The sequence below is a fragment of the Rhinopithecus bieti genome, unplaced genomic scaffold (assembly GCF_001698545.2).
Source record: "Rhinopithecus bieti isolate Rb0 unplaced genomic scaffold, ASM169854v2 scaffold_61117, whole genome shotgun sequence".
Lineage (NCBI taxonomy): Eukaryota > Metazoa > Chordata > Mammalia > Primates > Cercopithecidae > Rhinopithecus > Rhinopithecus bieti.
In genome coordinates, this window is record NW_016824934.1 from 708,074 (window position 1) to 733,621 (window position 25,548).

Here is a 25,548-nt window from a genome sequence, read left to right on the forward strand (position 1 = left end):
AGATATCATACATTTGTAGCTGCATTGAAGACTCTGGAGGAAGCTTCTTGGCATCACACATGCCGAACACATTATTGAACCTGGCATTATTTGAGGGCAGCTCTGAGGCACTTCTGTGTGTTCTTAGATGCCTGAGCTGGTGGTTACTTGCATGCAAATGTCACAACTCAGTTCGTTCATGGATCACCAGTGTTCTAGTCCTTTCCCTATATGGATCTTCTAGATGAGGGTTTGAATCCAGTCAATTAGGAGAATCAATTGATAATCTGCTGATAAACTCAAGAATATCAGTGGTGAGATTGGTCTATTTTAAAAAACATGTATCTCCAAAATTATTTATAACTTTTGACTGGGTCACTGGGCCGGATGTAGTGGTTCACTCCTGTAATCCCAGCATTTTGGGAGGCCAAGGTGAGAGGACTGCTTGAGGCCAGGAGTTTGAGACCAGCCTGGGCAATATAGTGAGACCCCATTGCTACAAAAAAAATTTTTTTTAATTAGCTGGCCATGGTGGCACACACCTATACTCTCAGCTACGTGGGGGCTTGTTCGGGAGGTGAGGTGGGAAGATCGCTTGAGCCCGGGAGTTTGGGGCTGCAGTAAGCCATGATCATGTCACTGTATTCCAGCCTGAGCAAAAAAGAGAGATCCTGTCTCAAAAATAAATAAATAATAATAAAGTCCAAGAGATGAATTAAATTCGTGATTAGGTGCTGACCTAATCACTTCACTAGCTATCTAAATTCTTTACCCATCTCCTCTTTTATTTTTGTCTCCAAAGAAGTGATTAAAGCTCTTTATATTGTGGTTACCATAGACCAAACCTCACCATCTGCTTTTTTCTCATGACTGAAAACTAAGATAAACAGAAGTCATTACAGTTGTCATGGGATGGTTTGCCCCAAGGATGATCCAAGTTTCCTTTGGTTGGTTCGGCAACCAGGACCTCAGTTTCTTTTTCTTCACAATGGCATACTGTGCACATTTTACCAACGCTGAACTGGTATTTGTCAATACTTGACTCTGCAGGAAGCTAGAGCTCTCTAGTTATTTATAATCTGTTTGTGTTTTGTTGTTGCTTAGAACTAACTACTTTTAAAGGGATTAGATATTTTTGTTTCTCCAGTTAAAAATATTTTGAACATTCAAAATATATAAAACAGAATTTAAACATTGGAATGTGATACTTGTCATTGAAGGTTCCATGTTATTATACATCAATAAAGATGACCTTTAGGCTTTTTTCCTGGCAGAAAGAGTGATTTGTTCAAGTTTTTATATGCCTTGGTTCTATGTTTAACAAACTTCCATAAAAAATTCAAATCTTAATTTTGATTAATGACGTTGTAGAAGTTCAAGGAAAGAAGTCGTCCACTGTCTCTACACTAAAGCTTTCGGAAGGCCAGCGCCTAAGCAGTTTGACCTTTGGGTGTTTTTTGTCTCGAGCAAGGAGTCCTCCTCAAGTAGTAAAATCTGAGGAAATGAGCAAGATATCATCGAAAGAATCTGAGTTCACTGAAGGAAAAGATATGGAAGGTATTTATGGACTACAGGAATTGATTTTGGCATTTTTTAAAAAGGAAAAATCATTTGCTAAGATTAATCCAAATACAGCTTAATTTTCCTTTTTTTTCCCCCACAATTTGGTATTTTATCAGAATGTTTCTAAAGAGCAATACAGCGTTTAACTTTGTGTGTCTAATTATTTTGTGTTTTCTGAGAGCCTTTGCCAGTGACACATAGGAGAAACTGATTTTTCCTTCTTAATATTTTTTTCCTGCTGTAGGTAGAAGGGGAGTATTTAAAATTAAAAAGTTTACAGTCCCACCTACAAGATACTGTACTTGTTTTAGCTGAGTTTCAGATTAGAACTGTGAATTTCCTATTCATTAGTTATTTAAAATATAAAACATTACCTAATATTACACATGAAATTAAACATTGGTGTAGCAAACTTCTGAAGAAAAAACCCTAGAGGATAAATTAATAACTGCTTTGATTTTCCTTTAATCCTTCAAAGAGGAAAATGTTTTCCTAGATATTTAAACCCTGGTCCTGTATACAGATTTCTACTCTTCTTCTTTTAGTCTTGAAGCACTTCTATCAAAAAGAAGAAAAAATCTCTCTAAATTTTGCTTCGTTGCAGCTGTTGGCTTTGCCACCTCTAGCACAATCTCTTTTGTTGACTTTCCCCAGATATTTTAGAGAGACCTGAGTTTTCATCCTCTCTACTTTCAACTCCAAGTTCCTTCCCCCAGAAGAGAAAAAGCATAATAATACAAGTTGTCTCTATGCTTGGTTATGAAATTCTGAAAATGATACATTTTCCAATCAGAAGGCTCCTTTGCTCCTTGCTTTCATGCCATTACTTACTTTGCTCTTCTCTTCTCTCTCTCTCTTTTTTTTTTTTTTTTAAGACAGGATCTCACTCTGTCTCCCAGGCTGGAGTACAGTGGCATGATCACAGCTCACTGCAGCCTTGACCTCCCAGACTCAAGCGATCCTTCCACCTCAGCATCCCTAGTAGCCGGGACTACAGACACATGCCACCATGCCCAGTTAATTTTTGTATTTTTTGTAGAAACGGGGTTTCACCATATTGCCCAGGCTGGCCTTGAACTCCTGGCCTCAAGCAGTCTGCCAGCCCTGGCCTCCCAAAGTGCTGGATTTACAGGTGTGAGCCACTGCACCCAGCCTACTTGCACTTTTTTTCCCCCTTTTGAGAAGCCATTTTCATTTCCTTCCCTTTTTCTAACAGTCAAGTACAGCTGAGGTTGCCTGTACTGATGTTCTTGCTCATTTGCAAATTTAACAAACTGCCTAATACCAAATTTTAGAGTTTATTTGTTCAGCCTCTAGTTCCTTAATTATGAAGGTCCTGTCTATGTTTTTATGTTTTCAAAGTTTCTTTTCTACACTTCAGTCTAAAAGTTTAATTCCTTGTTTATGAAGCCAATGGTTCATTCTGTTAATTATGTTGTACATAAAAATAAGCCATATCTAAAGATATTTTTTAAAAGTATTATTCTTATTATAAAAACACATTTTGTAGTTATGATTAAACCAAAAGTAGAGCAAGGAAGGCTTTTCTGTGTTTAATTTTCTTCACGATTTTGCATATCTCAATGTATCAAAGTTCGGTGCAAGGTTTGTTTCTTAACCTATAGCTTTGTATTTATTATGCTTAAATTTACTTTATTATAATTTAAATATTTAGTTGAAAGGAGGTGTCATTTTCTTTGCTTCTAAAATAGAATTCATGCTGTTCATTTTTTTGGTGATTGCTTTCTTTGATAGTCAAAGTTGCCCTGTTTCACATTTTGCTTCTTTTATTATCTCTTTTTAGACTCTTTTAAGTTTTTTTTTCCCCAACATGTTTTTTTTGTAAAAACCAATTTGGAAACTATTATATTGACATGTTAGGGCTCTGAGTTTTATATAAAGCTTATAGTTTTCAAAAACTTGTGTTTAAAAAAGACAAGACTAACACAGGATAATGTAAATGATTTGTATGAAATTTTTGGTTTATTCCTTTAAAAAAAAAGTAGAGGCAGGGTCTTGCTCTGTCACCCAGGCTGGAGTGCAGTGGCTGATCATAGCTCACTGCAGCCTTCAGCTCCTGGGCTCAAGCAATCATCCTGCCTCAGCCTCAGTGGTATGTACCACAGGTACACACCACTGCACCCAGCTAATTTCTACAGTGTCAATTTCTACAGTGTAGCTACAAAAAGCTAAATGTACAGAAATATTATATTCTTAAAGGCAGCATGTTGATATGATGTATCCTTTTCTAGAAATGGAAATTCCAGAAAAGTCTATTGATAACCAAGTTCTAGAAAACAACAGAGGCCAGAGAACATTGCATCAAACCCCTTGTGGCTCAGAACAGAATCGGAAAACAGGAGCAAGCTTTGCCACAGATGGTGGCGTCTCCCAGAATTCTGGGGCTCCAGTGAGTGACTGGAGTTCTGATGAGGAAGATGGGAACAAAGGAAGATCCAAGTCCAGATGTACATCCACCCTCTCCAGTCACACATCTGAGGAAGGGGTCCAGTGTAGCAGGATGGGGAGTGAAATGTATCTGACAGCATCTGATGACAGCAGCTCTATATTTGAGGAAGAGACTTTTGGCATAAAGAGACCAGAACACAAGAAGCTATATTCTTGGCAGCAGGAGGCACAGTGGAAAGCTCTAAATAGTCCTCTCGGAAAGGGAAATTCTGAAGCGAGTAAAAAGGAGCAAGATAGTTCCTCAGATGAACTGAATAAAAAATTTCAATCTCAGAGACTTGATTATTCATCTTCATCGAGTGAGGCCAACACCCCAAGCCCTATTTTGACCCCAGCTTTAATGCCAAAGCATCCTAACTCACTCTCTGGAAAAGGAACACAATTAGTGCCTTCATCACACCTGCCATCCCCAAAGTTAAGGGTTCCTAATGTTTTCAGTATAAGTGTAGCACTAGCCAAAAGGCACTTAAGCCAGCCACAATTAAGCTCTGACAGGATGTTTGGTACAAATAGAAATGCTATAAGCATGATACGACCACTGAGACCTCAGGAAACTGATCTTGATCTAGTTGATGGTAACAGTGCAGAAGTTTTAGAGAATATGGACACGAGTTGTGATGATGGATTATTTTCCTATGACTCCTTGGACTCTCCAAATTCAGATGACCAGGAAAACTGTGACTCAGCAAAGAAGGCGGCGTGCAGCAAACCTCCAACTCCTCCCCTGCACCGTTTTCCTTCTTGGGTAATTATAGCGCCGCACGTAACACATACACAGTAGTCTTTTTCTCAACACTCATTTTTCTTTCTTTTCTTTTTTTTGAGAAGGAGTCTCGCTCTGTTGCCCAAGCTGGAGTGCAGTGGCGCGATCTCAGCTCACTGCAACCTCCACCTCCCGGGTTCAAGTGATTCTCCTGCCTCAGCCTCCTGAGTAGCTGAGACTACAGGCATGTGCTACCACGCCTGGCTAATTTTTGTATTTTTAGTAAAGACAGGGTTTCGCCATGTTGGCCAGGCTGGTCTTGAACTCCTGACCTCAGATGTTTCTCCTGCCTCAGCCTCCCAAAGTGTCCACACTCATTTTCAGGTTTTACTTTGTCTTTTCTTGTTTCCTTTCAAATCCAGCTTTTTTCTGACATTTTCCAGTTTTTAGACTACAATTTCTTCTCTTCCCTCACTGAGTTCTGAATCAATTGAGAAACAAGATAATGACAAGACAGATGGGAGATCAAGATATTACCTTATTTACTGATAAAACTAATTTTAGAGAATTAGTGGGCAAATGAGCTTTCTAATACTGAACCAAAGATTCATCCATTCCCAGGAAGCCCTGGACCACCACAGGATTCTGCCAGTGAAGCCGTGTCCCTCTAAAACTTACCACCTTGAAAAACAGAACAGATGGTTGTTTTCTGCAGGCAGCTACTCCTCAAGAGAAAGGGGAGAGGAAGCTGCCAGGCTCTGCATGTCCAGTTTCTCCTTCTCAGCTTACCAATCACATTAAGCCACTCTTCCTCTTGGGGAGGGGAAAGTGAATAGGTAGAGAGGGATCAGCAGTGTTCAATTACTGGAGGTTCCTCTATGTGGAAGAAAACGTTGGGGGTAGGAAAGAAGGGATCCCCCTAACTGTGATATTTTGGGTGAATTCTAAACCAGGACACTTAACTCTTGTTAGTCATCAGTTTTTGAACTTAGTCATTTATTTGATTGGCTTTAAGATAAATTTGATTTTCTTTTTGAGCTTATATAGCTATTGGTTTCCAAAGCATCTTTCGACAGACCTAGAATAGATTAAATCTTCTTCCATTGAAACATTGACCATTAGTAGGATAATATTGCTAGACTAAAAAAAAAAAAAATCCTGTATTTGAAATGATCTGTTTAATTTTAATTTTAATTTTTTTTTGAGGTGGAGTTTCACTCTTGTCTCACAGGCTGGAGTGCAATAGCACCATCTCAGCTCACTGCAACCTCTGCCTCCTGGGTTCAGGCAATTCTCCTGCCTTAGCCTCCCAAGTAGCTGGAACTACCGGTGTTTGCCACCACACCCAGCTGATTTTTTTGTATTTTTAGTAGAGATGGGGTTTCACCATGTTGGCCAGGCTGGTCTTGAACTCCTGACTCCAAGTGATCCACCCACCTCAGCCTCCCAAATAATGGGATTACAGGCGTGAGCCACTGCACCTGGCCTGAAATCATCTGTTTTATAGATTTAAGGTTTTCTTCACATACTGGCATAATTTAACCTTTGACCTCCAGAGAAACATCTGGGTTGCAAGACTTTTTTGGTTTTTGGAGTCATGTTCTTTTATTATTATATTTTTTATTTTGTGACTGATGCAGTTTTAAGCAAATTAGGGCAGACATGTTTTTCTAATATAAATTCAGACCTTAAGATATATGTGTTCTTATTTGCTTTCAAGAGGACATTTTATTTCAATATCCGCATGAAACCTGTAGTTTATTACTAAATTTCGGATAGCACAGGAAAGGGGAAGTTAATGGCATGTGAATCTCTGGAATTCCAATTATGTTATACTTTAGGCAGCGAGAAATTGAAATCTTGCCTATCTTATGATGTTGAGATTTTCAGAGATTTAGATTAGGCTTTTAAGTTCGTTTTATTTGGCAACCCATTCTACTACCTTTTTTTTTTTTTTTTTTTTTTCCACTCTGTCTTCTCTTACTCTTCTGAAACTATTCAGTCCTGAAAAAGTAGTATTGCTTTTCAAAAGCCTTCCAGCAGACTGGCCAAGTCTGAGATTTTATTTCTGTGTTTGTTAGGTATTTTCAGGTTTCAAGGAAAAGAGATGTATTCTAGTTACCTCAATAAATATAAGTTTATTTTAAGAATTTCTAAGAGTTTATTTTAAGGCATAGCCTATCCTTATTGAACTAGAATACCATGCAAATTACAATAGTCACTCTAGAGGGACAACTTGTGATGAGTCAGCAGTACCTCTGCCAGAAACAAGTGACATCCATTGCCCCTGCTCCCAGTGACTCGGCTTGTCCTCGGTTCTGCTACTAACTACTTTCCCCCACTCTCCTAGGGCTTCAGACTGCCTCCCGTCTCCTGCTTGCTGCCTTATTGTTATATGTCTTTCTGTTGCTGTCTGTGTGTGTGTGTATCTCACACTCAAAGAAACTGCATCTGATTCATTCAGCCAGACACTTTTCAATCTAAAATATCCCTGATAGTCAGAGATTTCGTGCCAGTTACCTCTTAAGCCACTGGCTGTGCTGAAGAGGATCACCTTAGTTGCCCACTATTTCCTGGATGGTCAACTGTGTCCGAGTTAGACCCATTACAAAATTCAGGACATGTTGCTGTATGCATTAGGAACCGCCTGTGGTCCCTTTTCTCAAGGGGGCAGGGCTAATAACCTGTCCAGTACCTGTTTCAGAGATTTCTCAGAAGAGAAGAGAAAACAAAATTCTACTTTTGGAACAAGATAATATAAATTCCATTGCAATTCTCATATTCATTTCTTGTTTGACTTTAGGTATTGCTTCTACTTGAGTGAAACGTACATTGATATAGGAAGGCAATAGCCTTTAATGCTACTCTGTGTATGACTTCTGACTTCACGCTTTTCCTTTCTTTGTTTAACCATTGCCAGAACAGTAGAATATTAAAAGTGGTGTTTATGTGTAATCAATTATTGCGAGTGGTTTCTAGCTTAATGTTATAGCCCTTCATTGTTTTTCTCCCCACTGCCAACCATATTCTAGAATGCTAAGGATATTAAAGGTGGTGTTTATGTGTAGTCAGTGATTGTGAAAAAGCTTTCTCTTACTTTTCTCACATCTTCAAAAGAATTTATAAAACAAAATGTGGGAAAAGATAAATAATGGAATAATTAACAGATGGGGAAAATCTCTGCAGTACTATTCACAATGGCATATTTTAGTTGGCACCGATGATGGTTTTATAATAATGCTGTACTCTAGTGAATCTTAAATGAAGAACAAATGAAAAACGTGTATTGAACGTAATCTTTTTTTTTTTTTTTTTTTTGGTTTAAATACCCTGTTCAAACTCTCTCTTTTACACTAGGAAAGCAGAATTTATGCTGTAGCCAAATCAGGTATTCGAATGTCTGAGGCCTTCAATATGGAGAATGTTAATAAAAGTAAGTGCTTTCACATGCTGCCACCTGGATGAATCTTGAGGACTTTGTGCTAAGGGATAGTATAATACAAATACATGGTACAGTCACAAAAAGAGAAATACTGTATGATCCCACCTAAAGGAGGTATTTAAAGGGTCAAATTCTTAGAAACAGAAAGTAGAATGGTGGTTACCAGGGGCAGGGTGTGCATGGAGAAACGAATTTATTGTTTACTGGGTATAGCGTTTCAGATTTGCAAAATGAAAAAGTTCTATAGGTCTGTTTTACAACAGTGTGAATACACTTAACATTACTGAACTGTACCCTTCAAAATGATTAAGATGGGCCAGGCATGGTGGCTCACGCATGTAATCCTAGCACTTTGGGAGGCCAAGGCAGGCAGATCATGAGATCAGGAGATCAAGACCATCTTGGCTAACACGGTGAAACCCCATCTCTACTAAAAATACTAAAAAATTAGCCAGGCATGGTGGCGGGCGCCTATAGTCCCAGCTACTTGGGAGACTGAGGCAGGAGAATGGCGTGAACCCGGGAGGTGGAGCTTGCAGTGGGCAGAGATAGTGCCACTGCACTCCAGCCTGGGCGACAAAGCAAGACTGTGTCTCAAAAAAAAAAGATTAAGATGGTTAATTTTATGTTCTGTGTTTTTACCACAGTAAGAAAAGTTTAGAAAAGTGATTTGTATTGCTATTTCATTTGCTAAGAACTTCCTAAATGTCTAAATTCATTGGAGTAAAGAGTTGTGTAAACTTTCAAAAAATGATTTCTAGGGTTGCTGATTTGTCTTTTAAAATTGAAATTCGTCTTAGTGTAGGGACTCAAATACCCTCAACTCTGATGTGTATTCTTTTACCTGAGAGAGACTAAATCAGAGAAACTGTGGCATTTCAGCTGCTGGGTGCGCGGCGCGGGCATATTCAGGCTGCTTAAAATGTAAAAATATACGCTTCTACGTCCTTTTTTTTTGCCAGCATTTAAAACATTTCCCCTTTCTTTATTTCTTCCAAAAAATTCTTATTGAAACAATGCATGCTCATTATAAAAAATAAAACAAATCAACAAGAACTGTCTGGAATAAAAAGAAATTTTCCTGTGGTTATTTTTACTACCTCCTCCCTATCCCACCACTAATTCATATGTTAGAGGTAACTGTTGATATTCAGTTCCTGTTCAGCTATCTGCAGTTCTTTCCATTCAAGAAATTGTATCTTTTTTTTTTTTTTTGAGGCAGCGTTTTACTCTGTCACCCAGGTGGGAGTGGAGTGGTGTGATCATAGCTCACTACAGCCTCGAACTCCTGGGCTCAAGAGATCCTCCTGCCTCAGCCTCCTGGTTAGTTAGGATGACAGGTGCATGCCACCACACCTTGATACTTTTTAAGATTTTTTGTGGAGATGGGGGTCTCACTGTGTTGCCCAGACTGGTCTCAAACTCCTGGCCTTAAGCAATCCTCCTGCCTCAGCCTCTCATGGTAGGATTACAGGTGTGAGCCACTACACTCAGCTAGGAAATTATATTCCAATATTTCAGCATCAGATTTACCTGACAAAGGCTTAAGAACAGTGGTTTTGTTTTGTTTTGTTCAAGACCAAGTCTCGCTCTGTCGCCCGGGCTGGAGTGCAGTGGCATGATCTCGGCTCACTGCAACCTCCCCTTCCTGGGTTCAAGCAATTCTTGTGCCTCAGCCTCCCAAGTAACTGAAATTACAGGTGTATGCCACCATGTTCGGCTAATTTTTATTTTTAGTAGAAACAGGGTTTTGCCATGTTGCCCAGTTTGGCCTCAAACTCCTGGGCTCAAGCAATCCACCGCCTTGGCCTCCCAAAGTCCTGGGATTACAGGTGTGAGCCACCATGCCCCACCAGAACAGTGGTTTTGATACCATGCTGGTAATAGGGTTATGAATAGTCAGAGAATATCTTCCTATGTACTGCTCACTACATTGGTTGGTAAGCAGTTGCCTATACTTAGTTCTGCCCAGCCTGAGCAAAGCATGCATGGAGATTCCAAGGAAATAAAAGCTATGGTTCTTGCTCTCAAAGAGCTTACAGTCTAGTTGGGGAACTAACACACATGAGGAAATAATGAACCATGTAAAAAAGTGTATAAATAAACCTGTAAATGCCATTATCTATAAAGTAGACTATACAGTTAGTAATCATGTATTAATCCAACTTCTCTTTAAATGGAAATTATACTAATTTGTATTCATAAGAAAAAGACCAATGTGCTAATTAGAAGATTTTTTAAAATGTTGTTTCCTGTTTTTCTGTTTCAGATTCTGCTGCAGCCCTTTCCTATACCACATCAGGACTTTATACATCTCTGATATACAAGAACATGACCACCCCAGTGTATACAACTTTGAAGGGGGTAACTCATTATTGTTATTGTTAAAACATGTGCTTCTCTTCATGCTGGATCAAGGAAATTGTTAATCCAAGCTCCATATTCCATTCTTAACATTTTACACAGGCTCTCCCTTTATAGAGAGTTTTACAAGTTCACATTAACATATCATAAAAAAGAAGCAATGGAAAGGTCTGGAGAAGACACTTATCAGAATATTAGAGGTCTGAGCCAGTTTTTACTGTGTCCCATGTGATTGATTCCCCCACCTTCCCATGGACTGTTTAAAGGAGACATATTATTAATAATGTAAATGAAAACTCCTAATTTAGGCAGATCTTTGTATCAGTGCCAGAGTACCCCTTCCTTGCTTGAAGTATTAATTAAAAGGATTGTCAGGTATTGACAACCTTATGTTTTCAGAAATCTTTTATAATTGCTAATTAGAATTCAGGGTTTAACAACATGAGTTTGATAACAGCAAAATACATTCCCGAATTCCTTTTAAAAATCATAATGCTAGCCGGGTGCGGTGGCTCATGCCTGTAATTCCAGCACTTTGGGAAGCCGAGGCGGGCGCATCACGAGGTCAGGAGTTTGAGACCAGCCTGGCCAACATGGCGAAACCCCATCTCTACTAAAAATATAGAAATTAGCCAGGCGTGGTGGCAGGCATCTGTAATCCCAGCTACTCAGGAGGCTGAGGCAAGAGAATCGCTTGAACCTGGGACGTGGAGGTTGCAGTGAACCAAGGTCGTGCCATTGCACTCCAGCCTGGGCGACAAGAGCAAGATTCCGTCTAAAAAAAAAAAAAACATATCCTATGACTTCTTCCTGTAAAACTTTCTGTTATCTAAAAAGAGTGATAACCTTAGAGATTGATACAGGGAGGTTGTTCTGCTTTTCTTTAGGAGGTGACCCTAATAACTAGCAGCCTTTTCTTGGATGAGTGGTAACATTAGGGATGAATACAGGGAGGTTGTTCCTCTTTTCTTTAGAAGGCGACCCAAATAAGTAGCAGCCCTTTCCAGGATGACTCATCTGGGTCAGAGGAAGAAGACAGCTCCAGATCCAGCTCCCGGACGTCAGAGTCAGACTCACGCAGTAGGAGTGGGCCAGGCAGCCCCAGAGCCATGAAACGAGGTGAGGGAAAATCACAGGCATATGAGGCAACTCCAGATCGTTCTGAATATTAATTGGGAATTTTATCTCCATAACAGGATATTTTTTAAATTAAAGAACTTGCTTCAGACCCTAGTGAAAAGAACTTTAGCCTATGACTGATATGTTTATAGTCCTAATTCTCTTCTTAATTCTCTGTGATTTCAAATAAATATATAGTCTTTTGTGTTTTTTTTTTAGCCTTTTATCGTCTGTGAGAGGGAGATCACTTTATTGTTGGAATAAAGTGAGATAATTGGCCAAAATGAGGTTTCTCTCTTGACATTTTGGATAATTTGTGAAATAGACGTATTTCAGCTAAATTTGTCACATTGCTAACTGGCAGAAAATATACCTTAAAATTTGTCAATTAATCTGATGTTAAAGTGGAGAACAACCAAAGCTTTACTTGGGATATGTCTATGATTTTTAGTGGATTCTGTGTGTGGGTAGCGGTTACAGAGAGATCTACTTCCACTAAATGACATCTGTATTTTATGAAAAGCCCTTAATGCAGCATGGTGTGTCTGTTGGTTTTCAAACTGTGTTCGGTGGAACCTCTGGGTACTTCCAGTCCCCTCGACTTCAACTGGAGCTGCTCAGCCTTCCTAGGATTCACATTTTGAGCTTCCACTGGTCTTCTTGCTCTCAACTTGCCCCTCTATGGCCAGAATCAGGTTATGTCACACTTTTGCTGGAAACACTACAGTGGCTCCTCACAATGGATGTAAGGATTTGGTCATGTACTTGACCTCATCTCCTTTCTTCTGTGTACTCAGCTGCAGCCTCACTGGCCTTCTTGCTGTTCTGGGACATGACAGGCATGCTTGCGTTTCAGGACCTTGGCACTGGTGTTTCCTCCAGCTGGTGTTCTTCCCCTAGATGTCTGTATAGCTGACTCCCTCACCTCCGTCAGCAAACGCTGCCTTCTCAGTGAGGTCCACCCTGACCACATCACTCAAATTGCAGCCCTTTGTCTTTCTTCTGTTGCCAGATCTTTTTATTCCCTTTAGTCTGCTCTATGTGTTATTATTCCATAGCACCTACCGCCTGTTTGTCAGTGGTCTCCTTCCACTAGAATCTGTTCCACGAGAGCCAATATTTTGTTGTTGCTATCCCTAGCATCTAGGACAGCACCTGGCACACTGGCCCTGGTCCTGGGAGCCTGAGATTTGTGTTCCAGCATTGCCCCTGCCTAACTCTTTGACTTTGGACAAATCCTTTAATCTCTGGGCTTAGTCTCCTTAGGGCATTAGCCATGACAATCTGTGAGGTCCCTATAGGTCTAAATTTTTGTTTATTCTATGAAAAATAAAGATATTATAGCAACTGTTACTTGTCTGAGTCAAATAAAAGTAGTGTCACAAGAGTGGCATTGTTCTAAGATGTCCCTTAAATATTAATACATATTTTGAAAAATTACTGAATACTTTTATAAATAATTACCTAAGTCCTCGATTTTATTTAATATATTCTAAATCTCCAATTGTAGTGACCTACGAAATGTGGCTTGCAACTCCCAAGTCATTTTCTGTAAAGGCAAATGAATTATTGTATAAATGATCCATTGAATTTTATGTTATAGCTGCTGGCAAGTGAAATAAATTGTTTATATCTTTCAATCTTATTGCTTCTCTTATGAAAGATTTTAAAATCTGTAAACTGCTTAGTAGTTTATGGAACTTGAATGAAAAAATACTACTGAATTGTGTTTTTTTAAAATGTGAAGTTACTTTAAAAGTGATTACAGAAGTTAAGAAATTTAAAATGTGATTGTGAAAATCTCAATAAATTAAGATTCAACATTTGCCTATATATCAATGTGTAAATACACATATTTTTAATTCTTAATAAAAGATACATGAGACTATTGCATATATTTTATATATGTAAAATAGCTGTGATTGTAATCATACCAAAATATGATTCCTGTTCCTTTCACTTCCTTAGAGATTTACGTGACAGTCCCTACCCCTTAGTTCTGTTTTCTGCTTTAAAAGTTATTCATGTTGGGAGGCCAAGGTAGGCAAATCACGAGGTCAAGAGATCAAGACCATCCTGGCCAATATGGTGAAACCCCATCTCTACTAAAAATACAAAAATTAGCTGGGTATGGTGGCGCGCACCTGTAGCCCCAGCTACTCGGGAGGCTGAGGCGGGAGAATACTTGAACCCGGGAGGCGGAGGTTGCAGTGAACCAAGATTGCACCAGTGCACTCCAGCCTGGCAATAGAGTGAGACTCTGTCTCAAAAAAAGAAAAAAAAAAAAGTTATTTATGGCCAAAGGAATGAGAATAAATCTAGTCTAGGGAGGCTTATGGTTTAGGAATAATTGTATTCTGTAGGAACACTCAGAGCCGGTGTTTGGCCCTCCCCAGTATTAAATACTGACTTGATTTCTTTCTTTGTTCTCTTAGGTGTGTCTGTCTCCTCTGTGGCTTCTGAAAGTGATTATGCTATTCCTCCTGATGCTTACTCCACAGACACGGAGTACTCACAGCCAGAGCAGAAGCTCCCCAAAACTTGCTCATCTTCCAGTGATAATGGGAAAAATGTAAATATTGAATATGATTTCAAAAAAGTAATGAGTCAGTTTGAGCCTCCAAAAGGAAACTGAAAATGCTTTTTTCTATCTTTTAAAATTAGGAACCACTGGAAAATCTGGTTATTTATTAAAAATGAGTGGTAAAGTCAAGTCTTGGAAGAGGAGGTGGTTTGTTCTTAAAGGTGGTGAATTACTTTACTACAAATCTCCGGTGAGTGAAAAATGTTTTCTGTTTAGAACGTAATTTCTCAAACTATAAATCAGACGCCTGGTTGATTTCCTTCCCATAATGCAAGTAATGATACAAAGCATTTCTTATTTTTACTGTTAAAGTTAATCACTTTCCATTTGTTTTTCTCTTTCATACAGAGTGATGTAATTAGAAAACCCCAGGGCCATATTGAACTTAGTGCATCCTGTAGTATTTTAAGAGGAGATAACAAACAAACAGTTCAGGTACTTAACTTTTTTTTTTTTTTTGTATTATGCCAAACTCAGTTCTCAATTATCCAACCTAATGGAAAGGAGATTGGATAATTCAATGTTTCTTTATTCACTTTGATGCCTCGAAAGTATGTGAAACTCCAAGAATTTTTGTTAAAACTATAATGTAAGTTAGGTTTGTGTTGGGTGACTCCCACCACACTTTACCTTTCTTCCTTTATACTCTTCTTTCCTCATATTTAATCTCCTAGGTATTTTCAGCTGTCAAACTGTGAAGCTATTTTAAGGAAGGGTTATCTGGTAAATGAATTCTCAATAAGATGTTAGTTATATAATGTACTATGAAATTCAAGAATGTTTGTATTTAATATAGAATCTGAAAGTGATAGTTCTTATATGAACTTCAGATGCCATAACACCTAAGTGGGAAATGTATTGGTGAGCAGAGGGACTGTACTGCCAAGCAAGTCACACTGTAGGGGTAGCTGCTGCCCATTTTACTCACACGTAAGGCCAGTCTTGCCAGAAATCTGTTAAATTTAAAACACAGGCTGTTGAGATATTCTAGTATATGTAATTTAAATTCAGACACTTTATTTCTCAAATGCCTTCAATAACCATTATTTTCTTATATTGCTCGTTTGGAGGGTGGAAGACAACTTTGCCAGAAAGGTACATTATCAATGTTTCCAATGAATTGTACCTGAAAACCTCTCAAAAATTTAGAAAGGAGAATCAAGGAAAGATTTGTCTTTGGTCATGGCAGTTAGGAATCATTTGTAAGCTTCTGAAATATTTGGAAAATTTGCAATGTGGCTAATTTGAGACTGGAAAATTCTGAGTTCATAATATCTAATCACATGTTAGTTCCAAGAATTTCTCTTCTTATATGCAAGATCTTATTTTACTTATAGTTGATTTCTTCATTTGTATTAAGAAACCTCTTGTTTAGTTGCTAAAAATGTATTATTTTATTATAATCTTTAATCATTCTGCTCCTCATTTCAATAAGTAGGAACTTGGCCGGGCATGGTGGCTCACACCTGTTATCTCAGCACTTCAGGAGGCTGAGGCAGGTGGATCACGAGGTCAGGAGATCGAGACCATCCTAGCTAACATGGTGAAACCCCATCTCTACCAAAAATTCAAAATAATTATCTGGGCATGGTGGCGGGCAACTGTAGTCCGAGCTACTTGGGAGACTGAGGCAGGAGAATGGTGTGAACCCGGGAGGCGGAGCTTGCAGTGAGCCGAGCTTGCGCCACTGCACTCCAGCCTGGGCGACAGAGAGAGACTCCATCTCAAAAAAAAAAAAGAAAAAAGAAAAGTAGGAACCTGTAGCACATTTAAGCGAGGAAGGGAAAATGTGACAAATAAACAAGATATAAAATCATAACCCCAAAATTAAGTAAACTGGAGTAACAAAATTATTTCCACAAAAATTTAATTGCTGTAATTCTCACAAAGTGGTTAAAATGTTCTAAATACTATGGAGTCATTGATTTAGAACCTGGGACTTGAGGTTTAGCATGTTTGCTTGCATGTTAAGTGATGACGTTTGAATAATGAACAAGAAAATGCTAACAATCCTAAATCTTCACAATTTTCTTTCCTATACCTTTCTCGTTGCATTCTAGTTGACCACTGAAAAACACACATACTATCTGACTGCAGATTCTCCCAATATATTGGAAGAGTGGATTAAAGTGTTACAGAATGTCCTTCGAGTACAAGCTGCCAACCCACTTTCCCTGCAGCCTGAGGGCAAACCCACCGTGAAGGGATTGCTCACTAAGGTAGGAACCTCCCTCCTCTGCATAGCAGTGTCCCAGGCAACTGTGGGCATGAGCCCATGATCGCTGAAAATGGGATGTCAGAGCATACATATATTGAATATTTATATGATCCTGGGGATAGGAAAGGGTGTTTTTAAGTATGATGCCCAAGGCAAAAGCTATAAAGATGAAAAGAAGACAAATTTGACTATAATATGTAAAAATGTAAAGGCTCTATTAAAATTCTATCAGCAGAATATTAAAAGAAGGATTGAAAACTTTGAGGAGGTATTTGAAACATGTGAAAACTGGTTAATATCATTAATATTTAACACTTTTTTTTAACCAGTAAGCAAACAATGAATACCAATTGGGGGAAAAGGAACAAAGGACTCAATGGGAAAGGAGAGCTCATCGAGGTTGGAAGGAATACAAATGATCGATAAGCATATGGAAAACATTTTACTGTCACAATTTTTTTAAAAGCACAGATTGAAATAATAGGTGTCACTTTTAAAATCTGGTGAAAAGTAAGACATTTTTACAAATTTTGAAATCTAGTATTGACAGATTAAGAAATCTGCTAGTTTCTGCAATTATAGAGGCAGTAGAAAATAAAAGAAATCTGCTAGTGAGAGTATTACTCTACAAGGCAGTTTGGCAGTATGTTGGCTGAAGTGTTAACTTAGCCAATAATTTTGAGTGAACAAATCAATATCAAATATTTTAAACACACACACACACACACACACATTCATATGTATCTCCTTTGATCCAGCAATCTCCATTTTAAAAATTTATCCTTAGGAAATGGTCTTAATTTGCGAAAGATTTAATTATGAGATGTTCCTCGCAGCACGTTTCTTTTCCTATTTTAAAAAACGAGGTATGACTAATATATCTGAAATGCACAGATCTTAAGTGTAGAGTTTGATTAGTTTTGAAAGCTATTTACTGTTGACTCTATTAAGATGCAGAACATTTCCATTACCCCAGAAAGATTCCTTGCACAGTATGATTCATAATAAATAAAAATTGGGATCAACTTAGACATAGGGTAAGGTATAGCTCAAAAAAATGTTTGTACAACCATATAATGCTTTACTATGCAGCCTTTTAAATGTTGTAAAAGAATATCTAATGCTATAGAAATATGATGTATTGTTAGGTAATAAGTAGAGTGCAGTGTTACATTATTATCCCTTATTTGTTGTAAGTATTTATAGAAAAATGTCTGAATGGGAAATATACCATTGGTTATCTCTGTGATGTTGGTTATCTCTGTGATTTTATTTTATTTTTGCTTAATTCTGTTGGTTTTTTTTTTTTACAATAAGTAAGTATTGACTTATACTTAATTTTATTTTAAGTTTTAAAAGTCCTATTGGTCACTTTTAAAATACAATAAAATATTTATACACACATAATCACTCCTCATTCATGTACTCTGATTAGGTAAGAGGTGGAAAATTAGATGGAAAGGAACAATGCTATTGTGTAGTTTATACTTATTAATAATGTGGGAATGTAGGTGGAAGCTATTCCATAATATTTAAAAAGACTGACAACTATAGCAAAGGTAAAAAATAATTCACCATTGCATTAAACAAAGAGATATACTATGTACTATGTTTTTTCTAAAATACGACTATGAAAATGTTTTCTTAGTTACTGATGGGTTAGGAAACAAAATATTTGCACAATACTTTTCCAGTGAACACACTGCTACTTTCAATCACATTCTTACTGTAATTCATAATAATGAGCTATGCTCTTGTTTCAAGGACCACATATGTATATCAAACCCTGAGAATGTAAGATGATCCCATGGCTAAGAGTTTATTCTTCCCCCACAATTAGGTTTTTGTTTGCTTGCTTGTTTTTACTTTATCAGCATGGCATGTCAGTTTCTGCTCCTGTAATGTTTCTGTGATTCTCCACTTCCCATTTCACAATTGCATTTTAAATGAGCATGAGTAGGTAGGATTCTCAGATGACTAAATCATTAGGGTTTATAGCCAGGATGCTTATTAAGTTTCCTTCCTGCCATTTGTGCTTGTCCACCCCCATGTTTTCACCCTCAGAACCTTACGAGACAACAGCTTCCCTCAGTTATTCTGAGTGACTTGTTCTGAGCTCACATTCAGGCTGCAATATGAGATACTGTCGAATTGCATTTGAATACCTTGGAGGGGAGGAAGTTTTCTCAGGTTGTCACGTTGTTATTAGTAAGTACAGAATAATATAGGTAGATGCTAAGAACTTGACTAATTTGATTCTAGACATTCACTCTTGCAATTTTTATTTTAATGCTTAGGAAGAACATTTTCTATATAAAAATTCAGTTCTTTAAAAAACGAAAATTTATTACGCAGTTACCACATGGAGCACAATGTGCTGAAAGATACTAAGATGAATAGGCCTTGTCCCATTCCTCAGAGAGCCTCATAATCTATTGAGAAAGAGGGAGACAAAAGCTTATTTATAATGATATATGTAAAGTACAATTATTGAGATGTGTCAGGAATGACTTCTGAGAGAAAATTTACCAGTGCTGAGACTTCAAGGAGGAGTAGGAGTTAGTTATACCAAATGGGAATGGGCGGAGGGGTGGTACTCCAGGCTAGGAGACAGCATGAATGAAGGCTTAGAGTCTCGAAGCAGTGGCTCACACCTCTAATCCCAGCACTTTGGGAGGCCGAGGCAGGCAGATCACCTGAGGTCAGAAGTTGGAGACCAACCTGACCAACATGGTGAAAAGCCACCTGTACTAAAAATACAAAAATTAACCAGGCGTGGTGGTGGGCACCTGTAATCCCAGCTACTTGGGAGGCTGAGGCAGGAGAATTGCCTGAACCTGGGAGATGGAGGTTGAAATGAGCTGTGATTGCAATATTGCACTCCAGCCTGAATGACAAATGAAAGTCAGTCAAAAAGAAAGAGAAGAGAAGAGAAGAGAAGAGAAGAGAAGAGAAGAGAAGAGAAGAGAAGAGAAGAGAAGAGAGAGAAGAGAAGAGAAATCTTGAAGCAGTGCCAGCTGCACTGAGAACAAATCCTTTGGAGAAAAAGCTAGAGGGGCCTATGGAGGGTGGAGAGCTATTTTAGTCTTTTTAAGGACTTTAGTCTTTATCCTGAAGGATATTTGAAACCCTTCAGGGTTTGTAACAGGAGCATGGGCATATTCATGTTGCTAACAGATTACTCTGCTGAAAGGAAGATGAATTAGTGGGAGGCAAGGTGGAGGTTCTAAGAACAGTTAAGGGAGTGGTTCCCATGAAGAGGATGAAACTCTGAAGGGGTTACAGGAAAAGAGAGGAGAAGATGAATTTAAATAATGGTAAGAAGTAAAATCTTTAGTTTGATTGAATTTGGGATTAGGAAGTAGAAGAGATAAAGATGCCCGGTAGAAAGATGATAGCCGATAAGAGAGAGCTCAGGAAAGAGGAGCAGTTTTAGAAATATTAGAAGGTTATTTTGGAAGACATCAGGAGCTGATAGGACGTCTTAGTTAAGAAACCCAGCAGGCAGCAGACCACCAGTCTACATCAGAGGAGAGTGCTGGAGGGCTGGATTGGAGAGCGGGATTAGAGGGATCATCAGCATACATGTGGCAATTATGGGAAATTATGTAGGGCAGGGGAGAGCAGGGGAGCACTTGTAAATTTCAGGGCACAGTAAGGAAATGTGTGCAGAGATCTGAGAGTAATGCCTGTGACTGATCTAGTGTCACATGTGCTCAGAAGAAGGTACATTGCCTTCAGTGGGTTGAAGGGTAAATGGGAGATTAGTAAGTGAAGTATTTAAGTTTCAAGGACTATCTATACCTTTCAGTGCATTAGAATCAAGCTGGAGGGAACCTGGAGTCAGGAGAGGCATTTTTTAGGGTGGGAAAGATGTGCCTTGGGTTTACAAAGTAAGGGGCAGGCATCTGGAAGAGGGGAGGAGGGAGATTAAAGACAAAGTCCAGAAGAAGTGGGTGGCTGGACGTGGTGGGAAGGCATACTGGAAGGACTGAAACTGGAGGAAAGGTGAGGAAGGGTGCAGACAAGTATCTTAAGTTTGTGGGACATTGAGTCATATCATGTCTAATATCCTCAGTTTTCTTGATGACCATTATCCCGTAAGACAATGTTATTTACTAAGAGTGGGGAGAAGGATGGAGAATAATCATTCAGGAAAGTAGGATGGTACCCAAGGATAAATAGAAGGCTTGATAAGTATTATTGAAGGCCCACCAGACTTCCTGATGTGAGTTTATATTGATTATTTTTCTCTAACATCTTCAGATGCCCAGGAAAAGGAGCAGAGAATTTACATTGCAGTAAAATGAGGATAGTGGTTTTTTTCTAACATTTTATTATATAAATTTTCAAATATGCAAAAAAGCAGAATAATTTTACAGTGAACACCCATATTCCCATCACCTTACTTCTATAATCAACATTTTACTTGCTTTATCACCTATCTATCAAGATGATATTTGAAATTAATGTTTTATTATGGGCATTGCCAACATATGTGAAAATAGAGGGAATAATATAATGAGCCCTCATATATTCATCATCTAGTTTCAACAGTTATTAATTATGGCTAATATTATTTCCTATAACCCCCTGTAACCATCTGTCTCTTGTTACATTCTTCACTAGATTATTTCAAAGCAAATGGAGATGGAATTTTGTTGAGTGGATTTGTTAGAAGCATAGGAATACAGCATAATCACAGGCCCTGGAGCAAGAGTTGTTTCATGATCAAACATGGAAACCCAGGTTGGCAGAGAAGGACATGGGGCCAGGAGGGAACTGATAAGCTAGAATAAAATGGAAGGATCAAGGAGCTTAAAATTATGAATGAGGTCAAAGAATAAGAGTGTGGGCCAAACATGGTGGCTCATGCTTGTAATCCCAGCACTTTGGAAGGCCAAGGTGGGAGGATCACCTGAGGTCAGAAGTTTGAGACCAGCCTGGCCAACATGGTGAAACCCTGTTTTCACTAAAAATACAAAAATTAGCCGGGCATGGCAGCACACGCCTGTAATCCCAGCTACTCAGGAGGCTGAGACAGGAGAATCACTGGAACCCGGGAGATGGAGGTTGCAGTGAGCCAAGATTGTGCCACTGTGCTTCAGACTGGGCAACATAGTAAGACTCCATCTCAAACAAACAAACAAAAAAACCCAAGAATAGGAGTGTGGTAAGTGAGAGGGGGAGGGAAGCAGGAGGAACTGGGAGGAAGTTGTGATCAGAGAGTAGAAAGTAAATTGCAGAAGTGGGATTTTGTCTGTAAATCCCAGTGAAGAAAAAAGGATTAGGGTATGGCTGAGGGGATGGGTGGCAAAAGTGGAAGGACAGCAAAGGTTATTGGAAGTGAAGAGAGCAAGGATGTGGAGACAGTGTGGCCAAGAGGCAAGGGCCAGGGTGGGAACCAGACTGCCTGGGCACAAGTCTTGCCTCTGCCACTGACCACCTGTGTGACCTTGAAGAAGTTACTTACAGGCTCTGTGCCTTAGCATCCTCACCTGTAAAATGGGGATAGTAATAGAGCCAACCTCACAAGGTACTGAGAGGATTAAATGAGTTATTTAAACATATAAATTGTGTTAGAACAGTAACTGGCATGTCATAAACACACACCAAAAAAATGCTAGCTATTATCATCTGAGAGTTTCACCTTGATAGTGAAGTCAGCAAGGCTGGTGACAGGATTTGTGGTGGAGAGCACTACAGGGATGGGCTTATGGGGAAGGAGAGAATACCATAGGGGCTTATGGTTTGTGCTGTGGCAAGGGCTAATTGGGATATGATGTACTGTTTGTCTTCAAAATTTCAAACAAAACCAATAGGAACTACCTTTGTTATGGAGGCATGGTAAAAAAAATTACTCTTTTAATTAGTTCACCTTGAGATTTGAGGTTGCCTTTAAATTTTCATGAGGATTCTTCTAGTATAATCTGTTTTCTAATTTTTTAAAGAGTAAGTCAGCGTTTTAAGAAATTCTAGGCTGGGCCGGTCGCGGTGGCTCAAGCCTGTAATCCCAGCACTTTGGGAGGCCGAGAGATACCAACGGAGGCAACAAGAGGTCAGAGATCGAGAAAACATCCTGGCTAAAGGTGAAACCCCGTCTCTACTAAAAAAATACAAAAAACTAAGCCGGGAGGTGGCGGGCGCCTGTAGTCCCAGCTAACTCGGGAGGGCTGAGGCAGGAGAATGGCGAGACCCGGGAGGCCGAGCTTGCAGTGGCTGAGGATCCGGCCACTGCACTCCCAGCCTGGGCGGACAGAGCGAACTCCGTCTCAAAAAAAAATAAAAATAAAATAAAAATAAAAAAAGAAATTCTAGGCGTGACGGCGGTGGCTCACACCCGTAATGCCCAGCAACTTTGGAGGCCCGAGGCGGGCAGATCACGAGGTCAAGAGATGAGACCATCCGGCGCACTGGTGAAACCCCATCTCTACTAAAAAATGCGAAAATTAGCTGGCCATGGAGCACCGCCTAAGTCCTAGCTATTCGGAGGCTGAACAGGAGAATAGCTTGAACCCGGAGGTGGAGGTTGGCAGTGAGCCAGATTGCGCCACGCACTCCAGCCTGGGTGACAAGAGCGGTACTCCGTGTCAAAAAAAAAAAAAAAAAAAAAAAAATCCTAATGCAAGATTTATGTATAAAGATAGATTGTTAAAACACAGCTTTTACAGTGAATTGGCAAAGGTCTTCATTAATTTGCAGTTCTTCAAAGGCATACATTGTTCTCTTTTAAAGATAAATCATTTCAGAAGCACACTGTCTATAGCCAGATGCATTATACTTCAGTTTTTATGAGACTTCTTTCTGGAGATTGTTTAAAGAAGAAAAGAAAAAAACACCCCACACAATGCTATTTAAAGCTTCCAGGATATTTGTCTGTAAATATGTTTCTAAATTTAATTAAATTGAAACATGTCTCAAATGAAACATTTTTTGTTTTCTCTCAAACAGTATTCTAAATCCATCAAACTGTTAGGTGGTGGATCGTTTGCTTAAACCATAGCTTTGAAAAGCCCAAAGGCTGACTGGGTTTATGAGTTTAAAAGAAAACATGTTTTCCTTCTTATTCACAGTGAGGACAGAAGCGTTTATTGAGTAACCACTGTTATCCCTTATTTACATTTTCGTATTTGGCTCTCACAATAGCCCAGTTGTGAGCCTCTTTGCACTCTTGATGAGAATATTTAGCATACTGCTAATTGTCTGTCTTCCTCACAAGGCTGTGAGCTTCCTGAGAAAGGAGACTGTATCTTGTTCAAATCTGTTTCTCCAGGACCTATATCACTTACTGACTATTCAAAGTCAAGAGCTAGGTTCAAATTCTGTCCCAGTCACTTAACTTAGTACCTTATATATAGGAGGTACTCAATTTACAGCAATAGCTTTTAACATTATTTTCTTACTTTGTATGATTACTTCTAAGAAGGCATCAAATGTTTTTGAATGAATGACTCTTTTACATTTGGGAAATTACTAGAATTCTTTAGGTTTTCATCTTCTCACTTCTTTTTTATTTTTACTTTTTTTTTTTTTTTTTTTTGAGATGGAGTCTGCTCTGTAGCCCAGGCTGGAGTGCAGTGGTGTGATCTCGGCTCACTGCAACCTCCGCCTCCCAGGTTCAAGCAATTCTCCTGTTTCAGCCTCCCGAGGAGCTGGGATTACAGATGTCCACTACCGTGCCTGGTTAATTTTTGTATTTTTAGTAGAGATGGGGTTTCACCATATTGGTCAGGCTGGTCTTGAACTCCTGACCTCAGGTGATCCACCCGCCTCGGCCCCCCCAAAGTCCTGGGCTTACAGGCATGAACCACCATGCCCAGCCTTCATCTTCTCACTTCTAACGTTAGAGTGTTAACCTAGAGAGCCACAGGACTATTGGAAATCTGTGAAATGTGGAAACTATGAAATATACTTACTAGTGAAATTGCACTCTCTCTCCTTTATGTTAATGCATTCATGGGGTACAAGTTCTATTCTGTTACATGCATTGATTGCATAGTGATTCTGTCAGAGCTTTTAGGATACCCATCACTCGTAATAACATACATTGTACCCCACTACATAATCATAATCCACCCCTCCACTCCCTTCTTTATCCATCTGTGAAACCTCAGTCCTAGGCATAGTATTTGATGCACAGTAAACATTCTTTATATGTTGAATGGTGAGCACCAAAGCAAAACTTGCCATTCTACTACTGTTAACAGGTAAATATTTTTTTTATTACAACTTTTATTTTAGATATAGGGGTGCATGTGCAGGTTTGTTACATGTGAATATTGCATGATGCTGAGGTTTGGAGTACAGATCCCGACACCCAGCTAGTGAGCATGGTACCTGATAGGTAGTTTTTTAACCCAGCCACCCCGGTTCCCTCTACCCTGGTAGTCCACAGTGTCTGTTGTTTCCATATTTATGTCCATGTGTGCTCAATGTGTAACAGGTAAATCTTAAACAGCATTGGACCATCTATTTGGAATATCACTTATATCTGGGCAAACTGAATACCTATAGAAACTCAAATAGAGTATATAAGCTATACTTTAAGGTGTCAGAGTTCTGGGCTACATTTGTAATTCATTGAAATATGATTTCAGGTAAAACATGGATACTCCAAGAGAGTCTGGTGTATACTAATAGGAAAGACATTGTATTATTTTCGGAGTCAAGAAGATAAGGTATGTATGTATTTTTAATATGCCAATCGAAATAACTTTTTGTTTGTTAGGGCTTAAACTTTTCCTTTTCACTCTTCTCTTACTTTGTAAAACTTCAGAATCTTTATGAGGTTGAAATTTGGTATAATCTGGTGCAACCGAGATAATTATACAAAGGTCTATCATCTACACCTACAAGGGTCTTGATTCTTTTTTTTCTTTTTTTTTTTTTTGAGACGGAGTCTCGCTCTGTTGCCCGGGCTGGAGTGCAGTGGCCAGATCTCAGCTCACTGCAAGCTCCGCTTCCTGGGTTTACGCCATTCTCCGGCCTCAGCCTCCCGAGTAGCAGGGACTACAGGCACCCGCCACCTCGCCCGGCTAGTTTTTTGTATTTTTTAGTAGAGACGGGGTTTCACCGTGTTAGCCGGGATGGTCTCGATCTCCTGACCT

The 25,548-nt window shown here is 39.0% G+C and overlaps 1 protein-coding gene across 1 annotated transcript in view; it reads left to right on the forward strand.

Moving 5' to 3' along the window:
- PLEKHH2 (pleckstrin homology, MyTH4 and FERM domain containing H2) overlaps positions 1-25,548 on the forward strand; it is a 134,501-nt gene that overhangs the window by 54,088 nt on the left and 54,865 nt on the right. Inside the window, 11 exon segments of the mRNA XM_017862691.1 lie at positions 1,351-1,536; positions 3,795-4,756; positions 8,072-8,147; positions 10,426-10,520; positions 11,495-11,639; positions 14,075-14,211; positions 14,304-14,310; positions 14,313-14,413; positions 14,572-14,658; positions 16,284-16,442; positions 25,039-25,119. Of these exon segments, the coding sequence (XP_017718180.1) occupies positions 1,351-1,536; positions 3,795-4,756; positions 8,072-8,147; positions 10,426-10,520; positions 11,495-11,639; positions 14,075-14,211; positions 14,304-14,310; positions 14,313-14,413; positions 14,572-14,658; positions 16,284-16,442; positions 25,039-25,119 (2,036 nt within the window).